The sequence below is a fragment of the Dermacentor albipictus genome, chromosome 5 (genome assembly GCF_038994185.2).
Source record: "Dermacentor albipictus isolate Rhodes 1998 colony chromosome 5, USDA_Dalb.pri_finalv2, whole genome shotgun sequence".
Taxonomy (NCBI): Eukaryota; Metazoa; Arthropoda; class Arachnida; order Ixodida; family Ixodidae; genus Dermacentor; species Dermacentor albipictus.
In genome coordinates this window covers 139,620,812-139,639,676 of record NC_091825.1, presented here as the reverse complement: position 1 = coordinate 139,639,676, position 18,865 = coordinate 139,620,812, and the positions used below count along the sequence as shown (strand labels likewise).

The following is an 18,865-nucleotide window of genomic DNA, read 5'->3' as shown; positions in this document are numbered from 1 at the left end:
CCTCCTCCTTTGATGGCATCACGTGATTGCCGACTGTGTATACTCCGTAATTTTCTCCGCGATTTGTTGCAGCGGCCCCCTAAGGGGCTGCAATGTCTTTTATTGTTGAAGTGACGGTGGGCTTAAACGGCCTTCGCACTTTAGAGGAAGCTGTTTAAGGATTGTTTAAACAAGCCTGGTAAAAATTGCGCTCGTGTGAGCTGCTTTCGTCCTAGTTAGCGTTCGAGCCCCAACTCATGATGTTGTGCGCACAGCGCCCGGCCAATCGAGACGTCACAATTTCTCTATTCGGCCTGAGTACACATATATTGAAGAACAGCCTTCATTGATGGTGTTCCTTCGTGTTTCTTGGGCTTGCAGATAAGTCTTGTACACCGCCGAACCTTCTTGGTCCCGCCATATACCCAGCGTGCGATGGCTGCGAATTATTATTATTATTATTATTATTACTATTATTATTATTATTATTATTATTATTATTATTATTATTATTATTATTATTATTATTATTATTATTATTATTATTATTATTATTATTATTATTATTATTATTATTATTAAGAGGAAGAAGAAGAACAAGAACAAGAAAGTCATAGATCCTGGAGAGGCGTCCACTCCGACGTTGGGCGGGGCAACATTTATGACTTGAATAACTCTGCGTTTTTTTTTTCTTTTTGTCGTCAATGCTTCTGCATGCGTTGCTGCGGTCAACATTTTCAACGGTGAGATTTCATGTCAGGGCAGCATTAGAATATTGCTCCTAAGGAACTACAATGTCTCATTGTTGAAGTGGTGGTGGGCCTAAACGACAAGGCTCGTGTTAGTGCCGTAGATAACTACTTCAACGTGGTATACAGTGTTCGTTGTACCGGAGGATCAAGTGCGCATTCGTAAAAAATCTATCAACAAAACCTGAATTCTTCTTTTTTTTTTCCTTCTCCAGATTCAACCTCTTCTGGTCGAGTGTTATTTAGGCACAATTGTATCTGCGGCAGACAGGTAAGTTAGGCCGGAACGAAAACAACGAACTCTTCCATCCCCATTCCTTGGGTGTCTAGAATGGTTATTGGAACACTGCCTTCATCACAGTTTGAAATTTATTTTTCTTGCTTTGTTACAGAAAGACGAAACAAGAGCTAGAGGCCATGTGGCCTGGCAGCGTTTATAATAAGAAAACTACGTCTTTGCCTTCGAGCCTTTCTTGAAGACAGTTATCGGCTTTTGGTTTTCCTTACATGTCTGTATCAGGGACGTAGCTACGCCACTCTACAGCGCTATAATAACTCCAGCTCGACTTTGACGAAGGGATTGAGAGAGAGGCGTCCGAATACGCAAGATTACCGCAAGCTCCCTCCAAGTCGGCCCGAGCGCGCATCTTGCCCTATGACTGACTGCCTTGAGTGGGACAGTTCTACAAGTAAAAGAAAAAGCTCAGAAATGATCTTCACGAACTTATTTGACTATAGTATGCCATGTGGAAGCCTGTGTAGACAAAAAAAAAGCAGCAGAGAGGAAAGCAAGGGCAGGGAGGCTCGCCATGGTAAAGTGTAGTTGGCTGCCCTACACTTGACGAGCGAGAAAGGAAGAAAGGAAGGTATGAAGCAAGAAGGAGAGTCAGTGCGGCACGCACCCGCCAAGGAATGTTCACTCACGCATGTATTGTGGTCACAAGCGCTCGCCTAACCCAGTTCTTTCAAGAAGCGCATCAAGTAGCTCTTGAAAAAGGGATGCAGGGTGTCGTGTGTATGGCAGGGAGCCCGACGTTTAGCGAGCTGTAAAATTGGTGTATGCGCGGCTGCCCGTCTCCATCGTGACGTCAATCTCCTGCCCCGAGGGCCCCTGTCGCTGTATAGCACGTACATCGCCGAAATTGTCGGTCAACATGGTGGAGCGGAAGCGAGAAGAGAGGAAGGAGTAAGTTGAACGCTGAGGCAGGTGAAGAGGCAAGCCTACACCGTCCTGGACGAGCCGCCAGCGCTTGGTCTAGCGCACGAGAAGCGGTCGCATCCATCACCCGCATCTTACTTTGGAGGATTGGGACGAAAGGGTTGGGCTGAGAGTGGAGGGTGGAGCACCTTCAGTCGCTCGGCTATGATGATCGCCCGCGGGTTAACCAGAAAAAAAAATAACAAGAAAAGAAAAGAAAGGGCACAGTGATCTGTTAAAGGAGCCCGATTAATGTCAGTGGGGTGCCGTCGGCCCACACTTCACACAACCACAGCCCGGAGGAATAACAGAATGCGGGGCCGTGCATTGCGCAACGGCCGTTCCTTGCAACTCCTGAGAGCGCCGGACGCTGGTGTAAAAATAAAAGTTTTTCTCTCTCTCTCTCTCTCTCTTGCAACTCCCGAGCGCGTTCTTGTGGGCCGAAGCACAGCCCCGGCAGTCAGTCGATATTTAAGCAAACTTGCTTTCAATCATCGCAGACGCGTCACATGCCCTCGCACGGCCCCTTGTCCTTAGGCTACTGCCTTGTCGATATTCAGTGAATGCAGACCATTTCGTTTCCTTTCACTAAAGACAGAGCTCGTCGAAGCGTTTCCATCTTTAGATGCGTCATCCGATATTCTAAATGTCAATCGAACATTTTCTATCGGAATCGATATATTCGGTTCTAGAACTTCGTGTTCGGTATTCGTGGGCGTTCGCTTCTAGCCTAATACTGTCGAAATCCGGCCCTACGAAAACGCAGTCGTGAAGGTGGTGGGGTGTTCATTGGCCACCATAATGGGCAGCTCTTGAACTAGCCTCGCCTCAAGCACTTTGCTGTTCTTTGATCGTCACTTCTGGGTGTATTTTGTTTATGAGCTTCGCTACTGCGCTGGTGCACCTGTGCAGTAGCTTTATTAGTTCTTTTCTTTTTACCTTGCAAGTTCAAGTGCATTTATGAAAGCTCTGCTTTTCCGCTGTATTAAGTATCTTAATCTTGGCTTGTATCGTATTGTCCTCCTTGTACAGCTGTCCATAGTTGCGTTAATAAGGTAATGTGTAGAATTCTGTACAGAAGGCGTTAAAAGGGCGCATCCTGTGTAGGGAAACGTTTCGCTGTAGCTCAGACTACAGTGGGTTAAGAACAAGAGATTTAAAGCAGCATGCTTGCGACTTCTCCACTTCACTGCCAAAAAAGGAAAGGTACCAAGACACAGCGCTAACATGGCCAAAAAAAATAAAGGGTTATTTGATTCATTACTTAATTAAGCAATTAACACTCAGTCAGGGAGCCATCTTTCTAAGAGAAGAAAACGAGCAGCAGCGCTGGACAACTGGACGTGACTGAGACAGACCAAGCGCTGTCACGTCCCGTTGTCCAGCCCTGTCGCTCGTTTTCTTCAGACATGTACCAACCAGCCCAAGTTAGCACGTTCTAAGAGAACTTGCTTCTGTCAAAGCAACAGCTGTCATAGGCTCCTAACCCCTAGCTGTAGGAAAACGAGAGAATTGTGTAAAGATCGGGTGCCGGGAGGGTCCGCAAAAGGATTGGGTCGTATGACACGCCGCGCGTCTTCTCCCGTACAAGAAGTACTGCGTCGACGGTATTCTCTCGCGGGTTTAATTAATGCTGTCGGACAATCTGCCGACCCGGCCTGTGCCCTCCGGCGTACAGTTTTCTTTTGGCGTCTGTCAAGGGGTTCGTGCCCTCCCGAGCTTGCTTCGCGCACGTGGCAGCGCGCATTCGGTGACAGCGCGCGCGAGTTGAAGGAGCACGGACCGCGTATTGGGTCAAGGAGAAAAAAAGCCGCCGCGCGCGTCACGCCAATAAGGTCCTCGCGCCGCGAGAGAGAGTCGACAGCCCGGCGGCGGCGGCGGCGGCGGCGTTCACACGCGCGCGTATCGCGCCACCATCGCCTCCTGGCATGGATCATCGCGCGCTGTCCTGCATAGGCGCCGTGGTGCCCGACGTCAACTTCCTCGCGACGAGACCGGAGAGTTAAAACCGTGTCAAGGGTCTCGTCGTATCAATACGTCCGTGCGCCTCAAAAATTGTCACTGCTGAGGACCGGGCGCAAAGCGGCGATGTTGAAGCGATGCTTTCCGCGCGATTCTATATTCCACTGTTGTCGTCTACCCTTGACAACCGCCGTTGATAACGAGGGCGCGGCGTCGCTCTGAACCTCGGCGATGCGCGAAAAGCGCGAAATGAAATAGCAGTAGAATAAGGAATCGCTACAAAATAGCGACCGAAACGTAATATCGCAGTGCTCGAATCTTAGCAGTATCGTTCGCGATGCGTACAGTCCTTTGTCGCTCTCACATCGATGCTGCGCTGGTTCTATATTTCGTTATTCTCGCTGTCTTACGACCATTGTTTACTTTTATTATTTTCCATATATCGATGTGCGAAGAACGGAACGTGTACATTAGCGTTAAAACGAAATTGTGGTTCAGCGAAATTGTGGTGCACCGTATCGTTGGTGTTGTTCTTTAGCTGGAGTAGGGTCGACCTTTGTCGTGGTCGTTGCACTATTGTACTGCCTTTTCTGTCAACAAGCTATGTTTTTACATCTTCGCTTTTATCTTATCGGCTTCTAGCGAGTAAAACGCAGCTGCAAAGCAACTGCTCAGTAAGCATCAGCATATGATTTCAGTAAAAATAATTTTATCGCAGCTGACAGCCTGTAACTGCTCTAAAAATAGATAGCACTTTACACCTCCCCTCCCCCCAGCCCCCATTTTGTTTTTGTTATAAACCGAACATACTAAATAGGTGAAGCAAGCTTTCGCACGTTTCAATCCTTTTTATTTATTGCAAGACCTCTTTGTCCACTCTCACCGTTAGTGTCGCTAAAAGTGCGCAGACACCTCAAAACCGTTCTTAGCCCGTATTTACAAATCTTTTCTTAAGCTATAGCTCAAGTTATGAGCTACAGTTTATAGTTCTATATAACTATTCGCAAGAGTGAATGTCAGTCAATCGTTATTGTGTACGTGTTATTAGCGAAGGCGACCAGCCAAACAAACAGGGCTTAGGAAGGAAAACCACACCAAACCAACTACACCTTTCTTGTACATCGCGACATGGTAGGGCTTTAAATATGTGTGCAACTTTTTTTGTGCTGCAGACTGACGGCTCCTGGCGCTTGCAAGGTCGGTGCCTCGCCAGCCGACTCCCCCTTCCACTGCCCCGACTGGATGTTCCTTCGGAGCTTCAAACGATGGTATACTGTCGATTTTTACGCTATAGGTTCGTGCTGGTCAGCATACACCCACGGGTGCAATAACGGACGCAATGTCCAATCTGAACAGCATTAGCAATACGGCTGCTCGTAAAATCGTCAGCCTTACATGGCCCGCTTGAAGTGTGTCAGGAGGCGGAGGCAAGCTGGACCGTACACTTACGTAAGCGACGTCTTGCTGTAGGAGAAAAAAAAAACTAAAGAAAGACAGAAACACTTGCCGTCTGGGCTGTTTATTGAGAGACTCTGGGCATTGTGCTCTGCTGGTCGAAATAAGGACTGCGCGCCGCATGATTGCCTTCTATTATGCAGACAGACATGCGGCGCTCACGTGAACTCCTCGAATACGCCCCGCGTCGCAGTCACGGCATTACTGTGTAGTTGTGTGCACCGCTTCTAAATATAGCATATCCTCAAGGAACCTCATCGGTGGTTTGAACCTATCGTTAGGTCCGGTGCCTTTATGCGTCAGTGTGGGGACTGGGGACACGAGCGTTTTCTTGTGTATTAATCGATCTAGCGTGTGTATGTGGTGTACCAAGAACATCCTCTGATAAGCACTGGCCCAAGTCAGTGAGGTGATCGAAGAAGAGCAACTTTTATCGAATCATAAGTCTGAGTTGTGTCTATGGCTGGGGCCCCTATTCCAGGGCCCCACTGGCTTCTGCGGCTCGCCGGGCCTGGTCGAGGGTCGCTAGCTGGCTTCCCAAGTCCAGTCCGGTGAGTCGCGCCTCCCATGACCGCTTAGCTAGTGAGTCGGTGATTAGCGGCGAGACAGCGTGTGCTGGTCGCCTCGGGCATTCATTTGTGAGGTGCTGGAGAGTCGGTGTTTCTTCGCACCAAGGTCGTTTGTATTTGAGTCTGTCGGGTACATTTTGTGTAGCCTGCGCAAGTGAGGGAAGGTGCTCTTCTGTAGTCGGCGCGAGAGACAAGTCACTACGACGAAATTCGTCGAGAGACAAATCACTACGAAGCTCCGCAGTGTAAGAAGCCTCCATGTTAGACCAAGTTTATCCCGACCTTTCTTCATCTTCCACAATGAGGCAACGAGACTTCTATAAAATGAATTCTTTTGATGTGATCTGAGGTGACGTGTCGGATTTACAGATATATTTTGAATGCCACCAGGAAATGATATTATCTTTTAAGCAAGTGCTAGTTTCGTGGGCTATCTGGTGCAATATTCCAGAGTAAATAAAGAATTGTTAGATGATTGACCTTCAGGTGTCCGAAAGGCACCTTAACAAATTGATATTTTGCGATTGGCTGCTTATAATTTACTCACTTTGTTCAGTATTCTGCCGTCTCACATGCCGCGTAGCTTCTGTGTGACAGCAACAGATTAGCGGAGAGTACGCGGCTGTACTTCCACTACCTCCATCATGTCGTCAACCAATACACAGTAACAAAACACATTATGTTCATTATTTCATACATTTCATTCATTCATTTCGAACACGGGGACGCCTGCCAGTGACTTCTTAATCAACTAAACGTACGAAGCAAGGAAAATAAATCGCAACCCATTGGTAAAGTAATTTGCAACAGCGGCTCGTTGGCCCATACTTGGCAGTAGTGCATGACAAGCAGACAAAAAGCAAACGCAGTACCCACTGCTGTTCTTCTCGTGTCTTGCACTGCGCCGCTTAATCAACGACTAGAAAGAAGCGCTGAGAACGCCCGGCTGCCCAAAGTGAAGCGACCATAAACGCCGCACTGTCTCCGCAGGATCTCGCGCATAAGACAGCGAGGAACTTGAGCGTGCTTCGGCTTGCTAATAGGCGGGTGGGGAGAGAAAGGCGCATGCACGCCGCGTCCGCGCACAACAAACACGCTTCAGGGCTCTCAACAGCGCCAGCAGCGCCGCGGTCCGATCCAGTGACCACAAATGCTCTCGTGCGTCAGCAGCAGCAGCAACACGCTAGCCTGCAATCCTTCACGCACCGTTGATCGTTGAACCCGAGAGCCCCCTCATCCCCCCCCCCCCCCCTCTCCCGGCCATGTGGACGCTCTATACTTCTAGTCTCTGAGCTGTGCTATTCACGCTGCATGTGCTTACACGAGGAACCAGGAAACAATCCGTCGTCGCCTGCCCCCACTCTACCTTCGAGGCGTGCACGCATGTTCACGGAGTCGTAGAAACCTTCGTATTCTTTTTTGTTTTTTCATCCTGCAGTGTTAGGATACGCTTCGCCACTCGTATATCTCGAGCGCGCCGGTGCAATATTCAGCGCATATCCGCGGCATTCTCACCTGTGCCGTTTTCTTCTCGCGCTTACATTTTGTGTGTGTGTGTGTGTCAGTTTCCTTCTGGAGTGCCAAGGCAGAGTCGCGATGATCGCCGCCGCCGCTGCCGCCGTGTGCGAGGTGTGCGCTTGATTAGAATCGGGACCACGTGTCGTCATGGCTGACGAGCGCAGAGAGTGATAAGCCCTCGATTCGAGTCCGGCGCGAGTGTCTCCGCGCGCGGCGGTGCTCAGAGGCTGTGCGGTGATCAGGCAGCGTGCGTATCGAGCGGAGCCCGATAGCTTCCCAACGCGGCGAGGAGTCTCATTAAGCCCAGCAGATTATCATCAAGAGAATGAGGACAGCATAGAGACGGCGCCTTGTCTCTGTATGGTAGACGAGCATCATCCGCGTGCGAGGTGCGGAGACAATGCACGCGTGCAGCACTTCGCAGAAACTTCGATTGGTGGTGGGGGAAGGGGGGGAGGGTTATCACCGTGTATACGACTGCAGCCGCAGACATCCCAGGCGAGAAATGCGTGTGGTATTGTCTACTTCTGCATTGCTTTTCTTTTCTTTTCTTAAGTTTGTTAAACGTGCCTGCTTGTAAACGTAGTTTCTCGGCGATATTCAGATGCTTTCTGAAGCTTTGAGCACGCAATTTACTCCTAATGTCGCTGCGGAATTCAAAACATGGAGCGCACGTCTAAGCACCTAGGCATAAGAGGTATGGCTCGTAAAATTTAGGCGGTACCATATTGTTGTTTTGCGGCATAATTGAACCGCCTAACTACCGCTTTGAACGCTTATACAACATTATGAACTTTTTAACTTATTGCTTAACGGCAGATGGTTGCCCTGAAGCTTCCAAATTGAGTATGGAGTCAAAGGACGCATGCCTTCCTGCGTTAGTTTTCAGCGTACTTAAAGCTTACTAAATAAACAACTTTCTTTCCGAACAGGGGATACAGCATGGAATTGAAGACATTGCGCGTGTGTCGCAAACAGAGCTGCACAGTGCGCTTCTGTAATCTGCGTTCCATACCAACCTTATATGTACTCCGTGTGTCTTCCTGTCTCTCTCTACTGTGTTTAGAGGAATGCGCACAGTTCGGAGAATACTATGGGAGGGCTCATATCGCTACAGCTTCAGCAGGTGCTTTCTTGTCCAAGAGCTGTGGATAATGCACACTGAACACGGATATTGTTTGAAATAAACGCATGCCGCCAGGTTTCGATCTCCACGCGCGGTGTACGATTACTGCTGGAATACGAACTAGAGAGAGAATGAAGAGGAAAGGCAGGGAGGTTAACCAGATATGAGTCTCCGGTTTGCTACCCTACACTGGGGATGGGGGATAGGGGTTAGAAAGATGACAGAGAGGAAAACGCTACAAAAAAAAGGAAACAAAACTAATTAGGCATACTATCTAGGGGGGGGGGGGGGGGTCAGGCGCTCCAACGCCTCAATAAGGTAGCAGCAGAAGCACTCTGCAGCATGGATGCAGTTGGTGCCGATCCGTGCGAGGACAGACAGCGGGCTAATAATTACTTCTTGGGGTTAGTTGAAGTAAGTCACTTCCTCACCTTCCGTGTCAAGGCGCGGACAGCAGAAGCAACAGCACGCAACTTACAGAATCAGATTATGTGTTACGAGCACTGTGCCCTTTCACACGGTATGGTGGCAACGCCTGCAGTTGCTCACAGGGAAGGGCTGCTGGCGACATGCGAGCTTAATGTGTGCGAGAACACTAGCACGACGACCATAAATAATCCGCCCTGTTCCATTATTTCCTCGTCAAGGTTCCTGACATTATCTCGTCTCTCTTTTCCTTTGTTTCTTTATCGCAATGCGAGGAACACACACACACACACACACAAAGAAGAGATGTCAAGATTCAGTGTTTCATCTGTCGTGCCAGTTTCTGGCGCGTAAAACGTGCTAACGACAAGCGGGTCTGTACGTGAGCTAAAGAAGTTCAGAGGCTAGAAGCCTTCGCTTCTCCGAACAGACCATTACGCAGCCTGTACACGCTAGAGGCTCGATAAGCCGGGGAGCTCACTCTCGAGATGGCATCAGTAACGAGTATCATACGCACGTATTACGGGAGCGCGCGAAACTATACCCGACACACAAATGCACGTACGCACGCACGTACGGCCGCACAGACACACGTCCGATCTCCGGGCCAATTAGAGGTAATTACCAGCGTTGGGTAAGGGCGCAAATCACCCAAGGTCTCCCGACGCCTGCACGGTGCCTTTTCGTCGTCGCATGCAGCCGAGGCTGTATGGACCAACGTTTATAGAACCTGCTGGTACGGACGTCCACTACGCCCGGTGCACAACTTTAGGTGAGAGCGCCCATAGTGAGTTTCGCGGGACCCCAAGAGCCCCGTTCGCTTGCCACCAGGGTCGACCATGGCTCGCCCCTATATTAGTATACGCTCGCACAAACCCCACGACTTGGCACCACCGACAATCGGAGGTTTCAATTCCTCTTGTTTACAGTCGACTGCGAGACCTTCAGCGTGAATACCAATATGATGCATCTACAGATCTATCTTTTGGCTTTATTTCAAAGTTATTACTTGTATTTGTTGATAAAAATGTTTTTCTTTTGCACCTTTCGTTTCTGGCTTCAAAAGACAGAGAGAATGACTGGCTACTATGTACACGGGAAGAAAAGTAAGGTTGAGGAAATAAATTTGTTAGCAAAAGAAAGAAGAATAAAAAATAAAGGCATCCCGTTTCACAGCACGCCGACATCAATCATGCCTCCGCTCGTGACCACACGGAGGCCACAGGTCTCTTTTTTTGTTGTAATTGAGCCATCGGTCGGACTGTGCGACAGCGTCCACACCATCTCATATTACTCCGTTCTTTACCTCTATAGTTATTTTCTTCCTTTTCTCTCATCCCTTTATACCTTTTTTTCTTCCATAGTACAGGGTAGCCAACCTCACATATACTCTAACCCCGTGTTTCCTTTAACCTTATCTCTCTCTCTCACTTGGTGAAAATAGCGCTACGAAGACGCGGACGAAGGAACAACATGTACGACAGACAAGGCGCATTGTCTGTCGTACATGTTGTTCTTTCGTCCGCGTCTTCATAGCGCTCTTTTCATCAAGTATGCATAACCAACTCACCCACATTAAGCTTCTGCTCTCTCTTTCTCTCGTATTCCTAATTGATTCCAGTTTCCACGCGCAGTATTCGCGTACATATAGGCAAGCAACGCTGTCCACGTACGGTGGAGGACTTACGTTGCACTTTCGGGCGTGTTCTCTGGAATGCAAGGTGCCACGCTTTCAGCTATCTAAATCTGCGCGGCAGTCGCTGGAGCTGATGAAGCGGCTATTTTTGCTTTTTCTTAGGCTGCACATTTTCGGGAGCGTTCGTTCGCGCACTGTCCTTGCCATATTTTTAGGAATGGCGTAGAAAATGAGAAAACAGCTTTTACCAACTGTTGTGAGCTTTTTGAATTCGGCCTCTCCCACTTGCGAAATGCTTTTTGAACAAAGCGTTGACGTAATATTAAGCCTCTTCGGCGTCGTCTTCGCCGACCGCCAATAAACTCATAGCTGCTCTCTGTCTTCTCGCGATCACGTGGGATTCTCTGGGCGTCTGCAAGAGACCGAGCCCTCATCAGTGCTGTTCGCATTAATAGAAATTAAGGAACCAAATGGGCACTGGAGTTTGCCTTTTTTTTTTACTGTATTGTATAGGCTTGTATCTTGAGGCGTAAAAATGTTCTGGAGCACAGGAAATTTTGGGAACCCGGTTGAACCAGCTGAAAGCACTGCTGTGTTCTTTAAAAACGTATCTAGATATTGCTTTCCATGGGGCGTAGTTGCAACGGTTTCATCCTGACGCTTATACAAGTTCCTTCACATATGCCTTGCTTATTACCCCGATGCTTTGTTTCACACTGCTTTTTTTTATTTTGGTTGCAAGGCTTCTTTATCTCCGTCATTGCTTTCCTGATAGGACGCGGAAGTGAAAGAGTTATCGTGTTGTCCTGTGCAGGCGGTATACTTACCTTGCCGTTTTACTGCCGACAGTTGTCTTTGGCGCTGTTATGATTACGAAACAGCAGTAAAAGGGATGAAAGTCTGACCGTTTCGTAATCCTACGAAGTTTCGCACCTTGGCAGCCCTTTGCCTTCGCAGAAGAGATACCGTGCACCCGACAGCAGAAACGTATTCTTTGCTCCAGGTCAACTGCGTCAACGCCCCGTTTAACTTATATATAACGGTGAGTCGTAAAATTGTGCACGGCCGAGGTATGAGCGCCACAAGGCGACATCATTAAGCCGGCTCAACAAACGGACAGCCATATGAAAGCAAGCGTAAATAGTAGAGCGACGAATGTAAAGGTAGCTGGACACTAGCGAAATATTTTACGTCAGCAATTTATTTCATATTTCATTAAGTAGCAACGCGAAAATGATCTACACCGGTGAAGAGTGCTTTGGAAATTTTGTTTGCATTGATGCGACGGGAAAAGGGTGATTGCTGGTTTTCAACCACCACCGACGCCACCAATTTCTTCAAAAAAGTTGGAGCAGAGTGATGCAAAGTGGTAATCATAGTCTGTTATCACATCACAAAGATAGTACGTAAACATGACTTCTTGAAGACTGCTCTCGCATTTTCCAACGACAGGTGCGCCATTTATCGTGGCACTGGAAACCAGAACCTGAACACTGCGAAGTGGCAAAAGTTATCTGGTCCCACGTCTGCAGCATGTGCTCAAGATCTGATGAGACCACAAGATATCTGAGACCACAAGAGATCTGAGACCACAAGAGAGTACGTACTTAGAGGCGCCTGGAAACGGAAGACCATACCACAGACAAAATACTCCACAGGCCACTTATTTAGGTTCTTCCCGAGGAAGGACTGCATGCATTCATTTAACTACAATATGCTTTATGGTAAGCCGATCTGGTAAAAAAAATAAGAAGCAAAATATATACCATCTCAGCCACACGTGGAAGCCGCAAAACGAAAACACTCAAGAAACCGAGGACACGCGCCCAGTTTCCATTTTTAGATGCAAGAAAGCTTGAACGGGCTCTCAAGAACAGCGATGTACGACAGCATAAATCGATAAGTGATTTAGAGAAGCCCACAAGGACATAATCTGCTCAATGTAAACAGGAATGCCTCGCCGAGGCGGTGAAAGCCTTCATCGACTTCGCATGTCTTTCGTCGAAGAAGAAGAAATAAACTTTGTTATTAAGTAAAAGGATCGATGGGGCTGGCGAATCAGGGCCAGCCAGACACGGAACGACAGTGGATGGCCTCGCCCTGAGCATGTGTTAGTTGGGGGGTACCTTTCGTCGAGTGCAACAACTGTTGTGAAGCGAAGAGAAAAATGACAGAAAGAACGGAATCGAATCCACAAAGAAGGCGGCAGAACTAAGCTGCAGCCAATTCTTTGTGAGTGTAGTAGTCGGCCAGCAAGAAAACACGCAGGCAGGCAGACTGAGAAGAAAACACCGTAAACGAGCACGGCGTGTCGCCGCGTGTTCGCTATATTCGCGGAGTAGTTTGCCACACACGGACACTGAGTCTGTTGACAGCTCGAACGGGTGCCGGAAGAGTTCGCGCTGACAAATGTCAGCGGTGGTGTTCGTTAAGGCCGCTGTATGGTCGTGGCAGCACCCGATGCACTTTGAATCGCTCTGCTCTTCAAAGTCACGAGTGCCATCATGGAACACTGAACTTTCTATTCGAGCCTCGCAGTAACGAAATACCGCGGATCAGAGCGGCGAGACACGCCGCGCGTACATGCTACGGCAGACAACAGCAAAAGAACGACATGCAGACTGGCTTTCTAAGAACCATCTTAAGTTCTAGTTGGCCTACTTGGCGCTACTTAAATTTTTTCGACTTATTAATCTTTGCCTGGTTCTTTTTTTCGTTTTCGGTGAGCGAGTGTTGGTGATGTCAAAACAAATTGCTCTTTGGCAGCCTAAATTTTCATATTTCTGTCATTTAACCTACAAGAAGCAAACGACGGTTGTGGAGGGGGATGGTTGTTACAGAAAATACCGTTTTTTTTCATTTATGTATGTTCTTAAATACAACTATATTCCGAGAACTGTGTAGCAATGCAAGCTACACATAGAGAGCACCTTTCAGTAAAACCTAAAGTGTATCGTTAAAGCCTAAAATCATCTTCCGTTCTAGTTGTGCCTCATGTTTGCTTGTGCTTGCCGTTAGAGAGATTTCAGAGTGCGCAAATACTGTTATCTTTAGCTTTGTCACCTAATATACAGAAGGAAACGAAGGACGGCGGGCGAGGGAGTGCCATGATTGGGTGGCGGAGAAGGCCAGCAGCGACAAATCTTGCCATTCAACGTTCGGCTTTCGCTTCAAAGAACGCCGACGAGTCGCGCTTTCAGCAGTATCTGCCTTCGAAATCGCGCCGAACTCGTCAATGATATGCTCTGACACCAAGTTTTCATTGGCCCAATTCGATTCCCTTGGAAGGGAAACGGGGCGCCGTTGGCGCGAACGCGTCGACCAAAGGGCACTGCTGCCTCGTTCACTTGCTGAGCACTGCTTTTCTTTTTTTTTTTCGCGCCTGCGTCTGTGTTGCTCAATCGGTGTCATAATCGACGCCTGCTATCACTACGAGCTGAGACCTCGTTCTCGCTGTGTTTCTCTTTGTCTGTCTCTGCAGTCTTCTAATCCGCACAGTATTATCTCTCGTGGCGCTACAGCGCAATCTAAATTGGTAAGCTCGTTAGCGGGCATCTCGTATAACAAGTGCACACGTTGTGAGTAAGTACATACTTTCGTGCAAAGTGTGTGCAATGCGAGAGGCCCGTACTCCGGCCTCGCCGAAATTGGGCTGAACGGGTCCCGAATCGAGCCAAGCGATCGGAAATGCAGCGGCAGCACGCGCTAAGGGGCTAAGCTGCCGTGGCGGGTTGCGATTCGTCCTCTGGCAGTACAGTAGTGGGCCGCTTGTCGCGGAGTCGTCAGTTGAATCTCAATGAGGCAGCCCACCATGCAACCTCTGAACTGCTCAATAATGTCTCCCATATAAGCCAGTGGGGAATCGAATTGTAAGCGCTCTTGAACGTGTGTGAAGTACTGGTCTACGCACCTAAACAACATGTGCCCATGACTCGTGAGGAGTTGACGGAACGTGGTTCCATACCTGCCAGATCTCTCGAATTTGTCGTGAGGTTTACGAATTCGGGCTTGTTTTACGATTTAAGAATGCTGCGTCAAGTTTTAGGAAACGTAAATTCTGTTCGCGAACGTGCCTCGATCGTCGGTCCCCGACTCTGTACACCACATAAGAAGGTGGCGTTTATTTGTGTCCTTCAAACCCTTATATCGGTGAAAGGATGCAATAGATTACTTTCGTTATGCCACTTTACACAGACAGTTTCTTGAAGCAGTCGAAATCGGCAGCACCACAGCCACTGTCAAAGTCGAGGCGATTTAAAAAGAACGCGTTGTATGTCAAATAAACTTTAGCGATGTGCACATGTATCCCCGATATGGCTTGTGCCGAGGGCAAGCTTTAAAAGAAAATAATTACGTGTGTATTTATTTGCGTGTGCTTGATTACTTATTCGATTTATTGACTCTGTTTATTAACATCGTCTGCTTCGCTTACGCGCTTGAGTCTCTCACGCGACGTGGGGCGCCGCAGAGGGATCTTGCGACGCGAACGCACGCGCTATCACCGTCTAGACAGATGCTCGAAAGCTGCGTCCTTGCACGTGCAAGCATGTCCCGGCGCCGGTGGCAAGACGTCGTCTCCGCTATAGGATGCGAGGGCTGTAGGGGGTCTGGTCTGTCGCGCCGGTTCCGACCGCGCTGCTGCTATCTGGTCCCTCCGTCGTCGCTGGGACACCTTGGAAAACGGAGGCGGTGCCGACGTGGGACCCTGAGCCTCTCGAGTTGCGGGCACGCACTCGCCCGAATAGAAAGCCGGTCGGCGGTGTTTTCGTTTACGGCTCTTGCCGCCACGGCAGATCGCATGCCGTGAGTCTAGGGTGTGGAAGGGACGCGAGATGACAGAAACAAAACCGCACAATATTCTCGCGTCGTCCGTGCATATATAAGGTGACGGCACGTGTAAAAGGATAAAGGACCGGTAGCTACAAAGCCTTCGTCTACAGTAAGCCGATATGCTGCGTATAGGAAATTGAGACGACATACTCGGCCGCCCAACTAGAAACGACTCGCGCGCAGACATGGGCACTGCAACTAGCGTAGGTCAGACACGCAAAGCCTCTCCTATTTAAAAAAAAAAGCAGTAGATCGGCCAAGACACGCGCAGCTAACCATGCCAGAACAAAGGCGCCTGCCGTTCGCAAAGTAATGATCAGTGACAACGGTACAGTGTGAGTCTTCAGGCCGTACGCTTTTCATTCCTTGCGATCACGAAACGTGTTATGAGAAAGGCCCGGCTGAGGAGCTTGAAAATTTGCGCTAGCCGCCGCGATAGCTTGGGGTCAATAGGGTTGCGCCGTTGAGCAGGAAGTCGTAGGTTCGATCACGGCCACAGCGGCCACATTCCGATGGGATTGGAATGCGAGAACGCTCGTGAGCAGTGCGTTGGGTTCCAGGTGATGAAAACTAATCTGCAGTCCGCCACTTACCACGACCCTCATAATCACGTAAAGGTTTTAGCGCTTAAAGCGCCAAAATCTAACGGTGGAAAACTTGCGCTGCCGTGTCCACGGTTCCCTTCATGTCAACGCTGTAACGTTACTACAACAAAAAAGCGGAAGTGTAAGCTGAAATGAGAACATGTCTGATTCGCAAAAAAAGGATGTTTGCTTGTATGAACTATTCGTGATGTCACAATTGACCGACACCATCGAGTGCATCATGTTGAGTATGCCTATTTTCATGAGAACATCGTGCATAACCAGCATTTATATAGGTCGTTCTCGAGGTTAGAGGTCACCTGGGGAAGCTTAGTGCAAATGTCTGCATATTATTCACGGTATCCGCTTTCCGCCAGACAACTACGTTCTACTCCGCAAGGGATTCGCCACATCATAAGCAGCATCTTTCTTTCTTTCTTTCTTTCTTTCTTTCTTTCTTTCTTTCTTTCTTTCTTTCTTTCTTTCTTTCTATTTGTGCAAGTATAACTTGATATAATTCGTCATCATCGTCTTGTTTTTATACCTAAACCATTCGTTTTACCAAATTGTGAATTAGCAAATCAAAGGCATACTCGTCAATCCAGTCTATCCAACTGTAATTCCATCAAACTTTCTTTTTTCTCTCTCTAATTATTTCTTTCAGTGACACACGCTGTACCGTGTGCTAAGACATTCACCTATTCGCATGAGCGGTTTAGCATGCCCAGAAGCGTAAACTAATGCGCTTCTGAAAATATTTACCCATAACTTGAAAGCTGTCCGGGCTGAAACTCGAGATTTCTCACGGTAACATTTATTTAAAGTAGGCATTTCTTTAGCTTTGTGAAACTCCGAATCAAACTCTGCATACCGCTACTCAAGTCAGTCTAAACTCACTAGTCTACGAAAATAAACAAAACATCAAAGTCGCGATAGAAGCTATCACATAAATATGCGGAAATGGCCACCTCTAGCCAGTTGGGCCCACGAAGTTGCTATTATGCAGACCGAGTGATAAGAACTTTTGCAGCTGTTACCTCATTCATAGCCACCGAATGCTGTCACTGCGCCGCAGGTGTGTGCCTACACAGGCGAGCTGCCCTTTGCGACCACGGGTAGTTAAAGGGCTCCAACTCGGCTGGCGGAATAAGCTGTCGTTAAGTCTGGAAATAGAACGTGTTTATCGCGATAAAATACTTCACCACTAGAAGAGTCAACGCCAGCTGACAACATACCTTCCATTTCAGGAGGCTAGGTCACACCTAAATTGTTGTCTTAAGCAACACTCGGATGGGGGCAAACAACACACCCTACTGATAGCGGTCGTCAACCCTCACATATCTTGCTCACGTGCACTTGTTAAGCTCAAGAGTTACAAAGTCGCAGCAGCGATATGTTGAAAAGTTGCACTGCCCGACACTTACGACGTATTGTTTCTCTCTTTTTAGCAGAAGCGTCTCTCTTTCTTTCTCTCTCTCTCTCTACAAGCCATTTTTGTTTACGCGCACCTTGTGCTGACAGTAGTTTTCACAGGCTGACGATAGCACATTCGATCACTATGGACAAAGTGAGGCAGCCTTGCCATGGCAGCGCAAGGAATTCTTCAGAGAGAGAGAGAGCGGGGAAAAAATAAGCTGTGAAAGACGGATTGGTTAGTCAGAGTAACCGTCCGGTTGGCTACTCTGCTATGGTGGGAAGAGGAAAGAGTGGAAAATATGAGGAGAAAAGCAGAGAAAATATGGAGAGAATCTCGGGGACTTTGGATTAATTTTGACCCCCTGGCTTCCTTAACGTGCGGCTAAATCTGAGTGCACGAGCGTATTCGCACTTCACCCCCATGGAAATGCGGCCACCGGTGCCGGAAATCGAACCCGCGACCTTGTGTTCAGCATCACAACGCCATATCGTCTGTGAGCCATCGCCACGGGTTCTTGAGTAAGGCTCGTTCACACAGGCGACTAGCAGAGGTCGCGCGGCGAAGGTGGTCGCAAATAGATCGGTCACAAATGGTCGCTTCTGTCGGAAACCGACTGTTTTGGGCCAATCGTTCGGCTGCTCGATTTTACAGCCGCGTGACTGCAGTGGCAAACCTACTGAACCAATCAGTGGCACAGCAGGAATACGTCTATATATGCTGACGCTTATTTAACGTGGTGACGGTGATGTAACAAGAAGTGAACGGCTCATTCGTCACACATTTCGATGTGGCGCCGGGCAGTTCAGGTTCGCGGGTGTGAACGTCGATCGCCGGGAGTCGCTCCTTTGTCGCCGCGCGACTTCTGTCAATTGCGGGTGTGAATGCACCCTTGTAGTTCATACTATGGCAGTGGGAATGACAAAACAGTCGGAAACGATGGAAAGACACGACAATGCCTAATCGCGCGAGAAAGACCAGCGTGATGACAGCGCCTTATTTCTTCTCACTGCTCTTAGAGTTTCTTGCAGAACACCTGTGAGTGCTCCTGTTTGCAGTCTCACCGTGTTTACCTTTTTTTTCTTTCCTTCTCTTTTCCCTTACAGTGATATCAGAGAAGCTATTTATTGCAGTACACATGGCCAAGTCACTGCTGGCAGCTCCTTGTCAGATACGCATGTGGTACTCGAGAGAAGAGCCATTCGATAAACCCAGTCGAACCATGCGGATAAGGTTGAAGTGACAGGGCGTTTTTTTTTTTTTTTGCTGAGCTACCCGAGAAGATCTCGCATCAGTTATACTGTGGCTCAAAAGCCGCTGCTTGCACAACCGCGTTATCGCGTCCGCGTCATACAAGGCACCATGTTTATTTGATCCTCGATTTCTGTATGTATGTATGTATGTATGTATGTATGTATG

General features: G+C 48.3%; 1 protein-coding gene across 3 annotated transcripts in view; it reads left to right on the top strand.

Annotated features, from left to right (window-relative positions):
• Positions 1-18,865, top strand: part of LOC135908381 (uncharacterized) — a 397,530-nt gene that overhangs the window by 219,998 nt on the left and 158,667 nt on the right. For all 3 annotated transcript variants that reach the window (XR_010566305.2, XR_011514618.1, XM_070539005.1), the window contains one exon: positions 5,061-5,156. Coding sequence is in view for 1 of the 3 variants with exons in the window: in XM_070539005.1 (XP_070395106.1) it covers positions 5,061-5,156 (96 nt within the window). In the remaining 2 variants the exon portion in view is untranslated. The remainder of the gene's footprint in view (positions 1-5,060; positions 5,157-18,865) is intronic.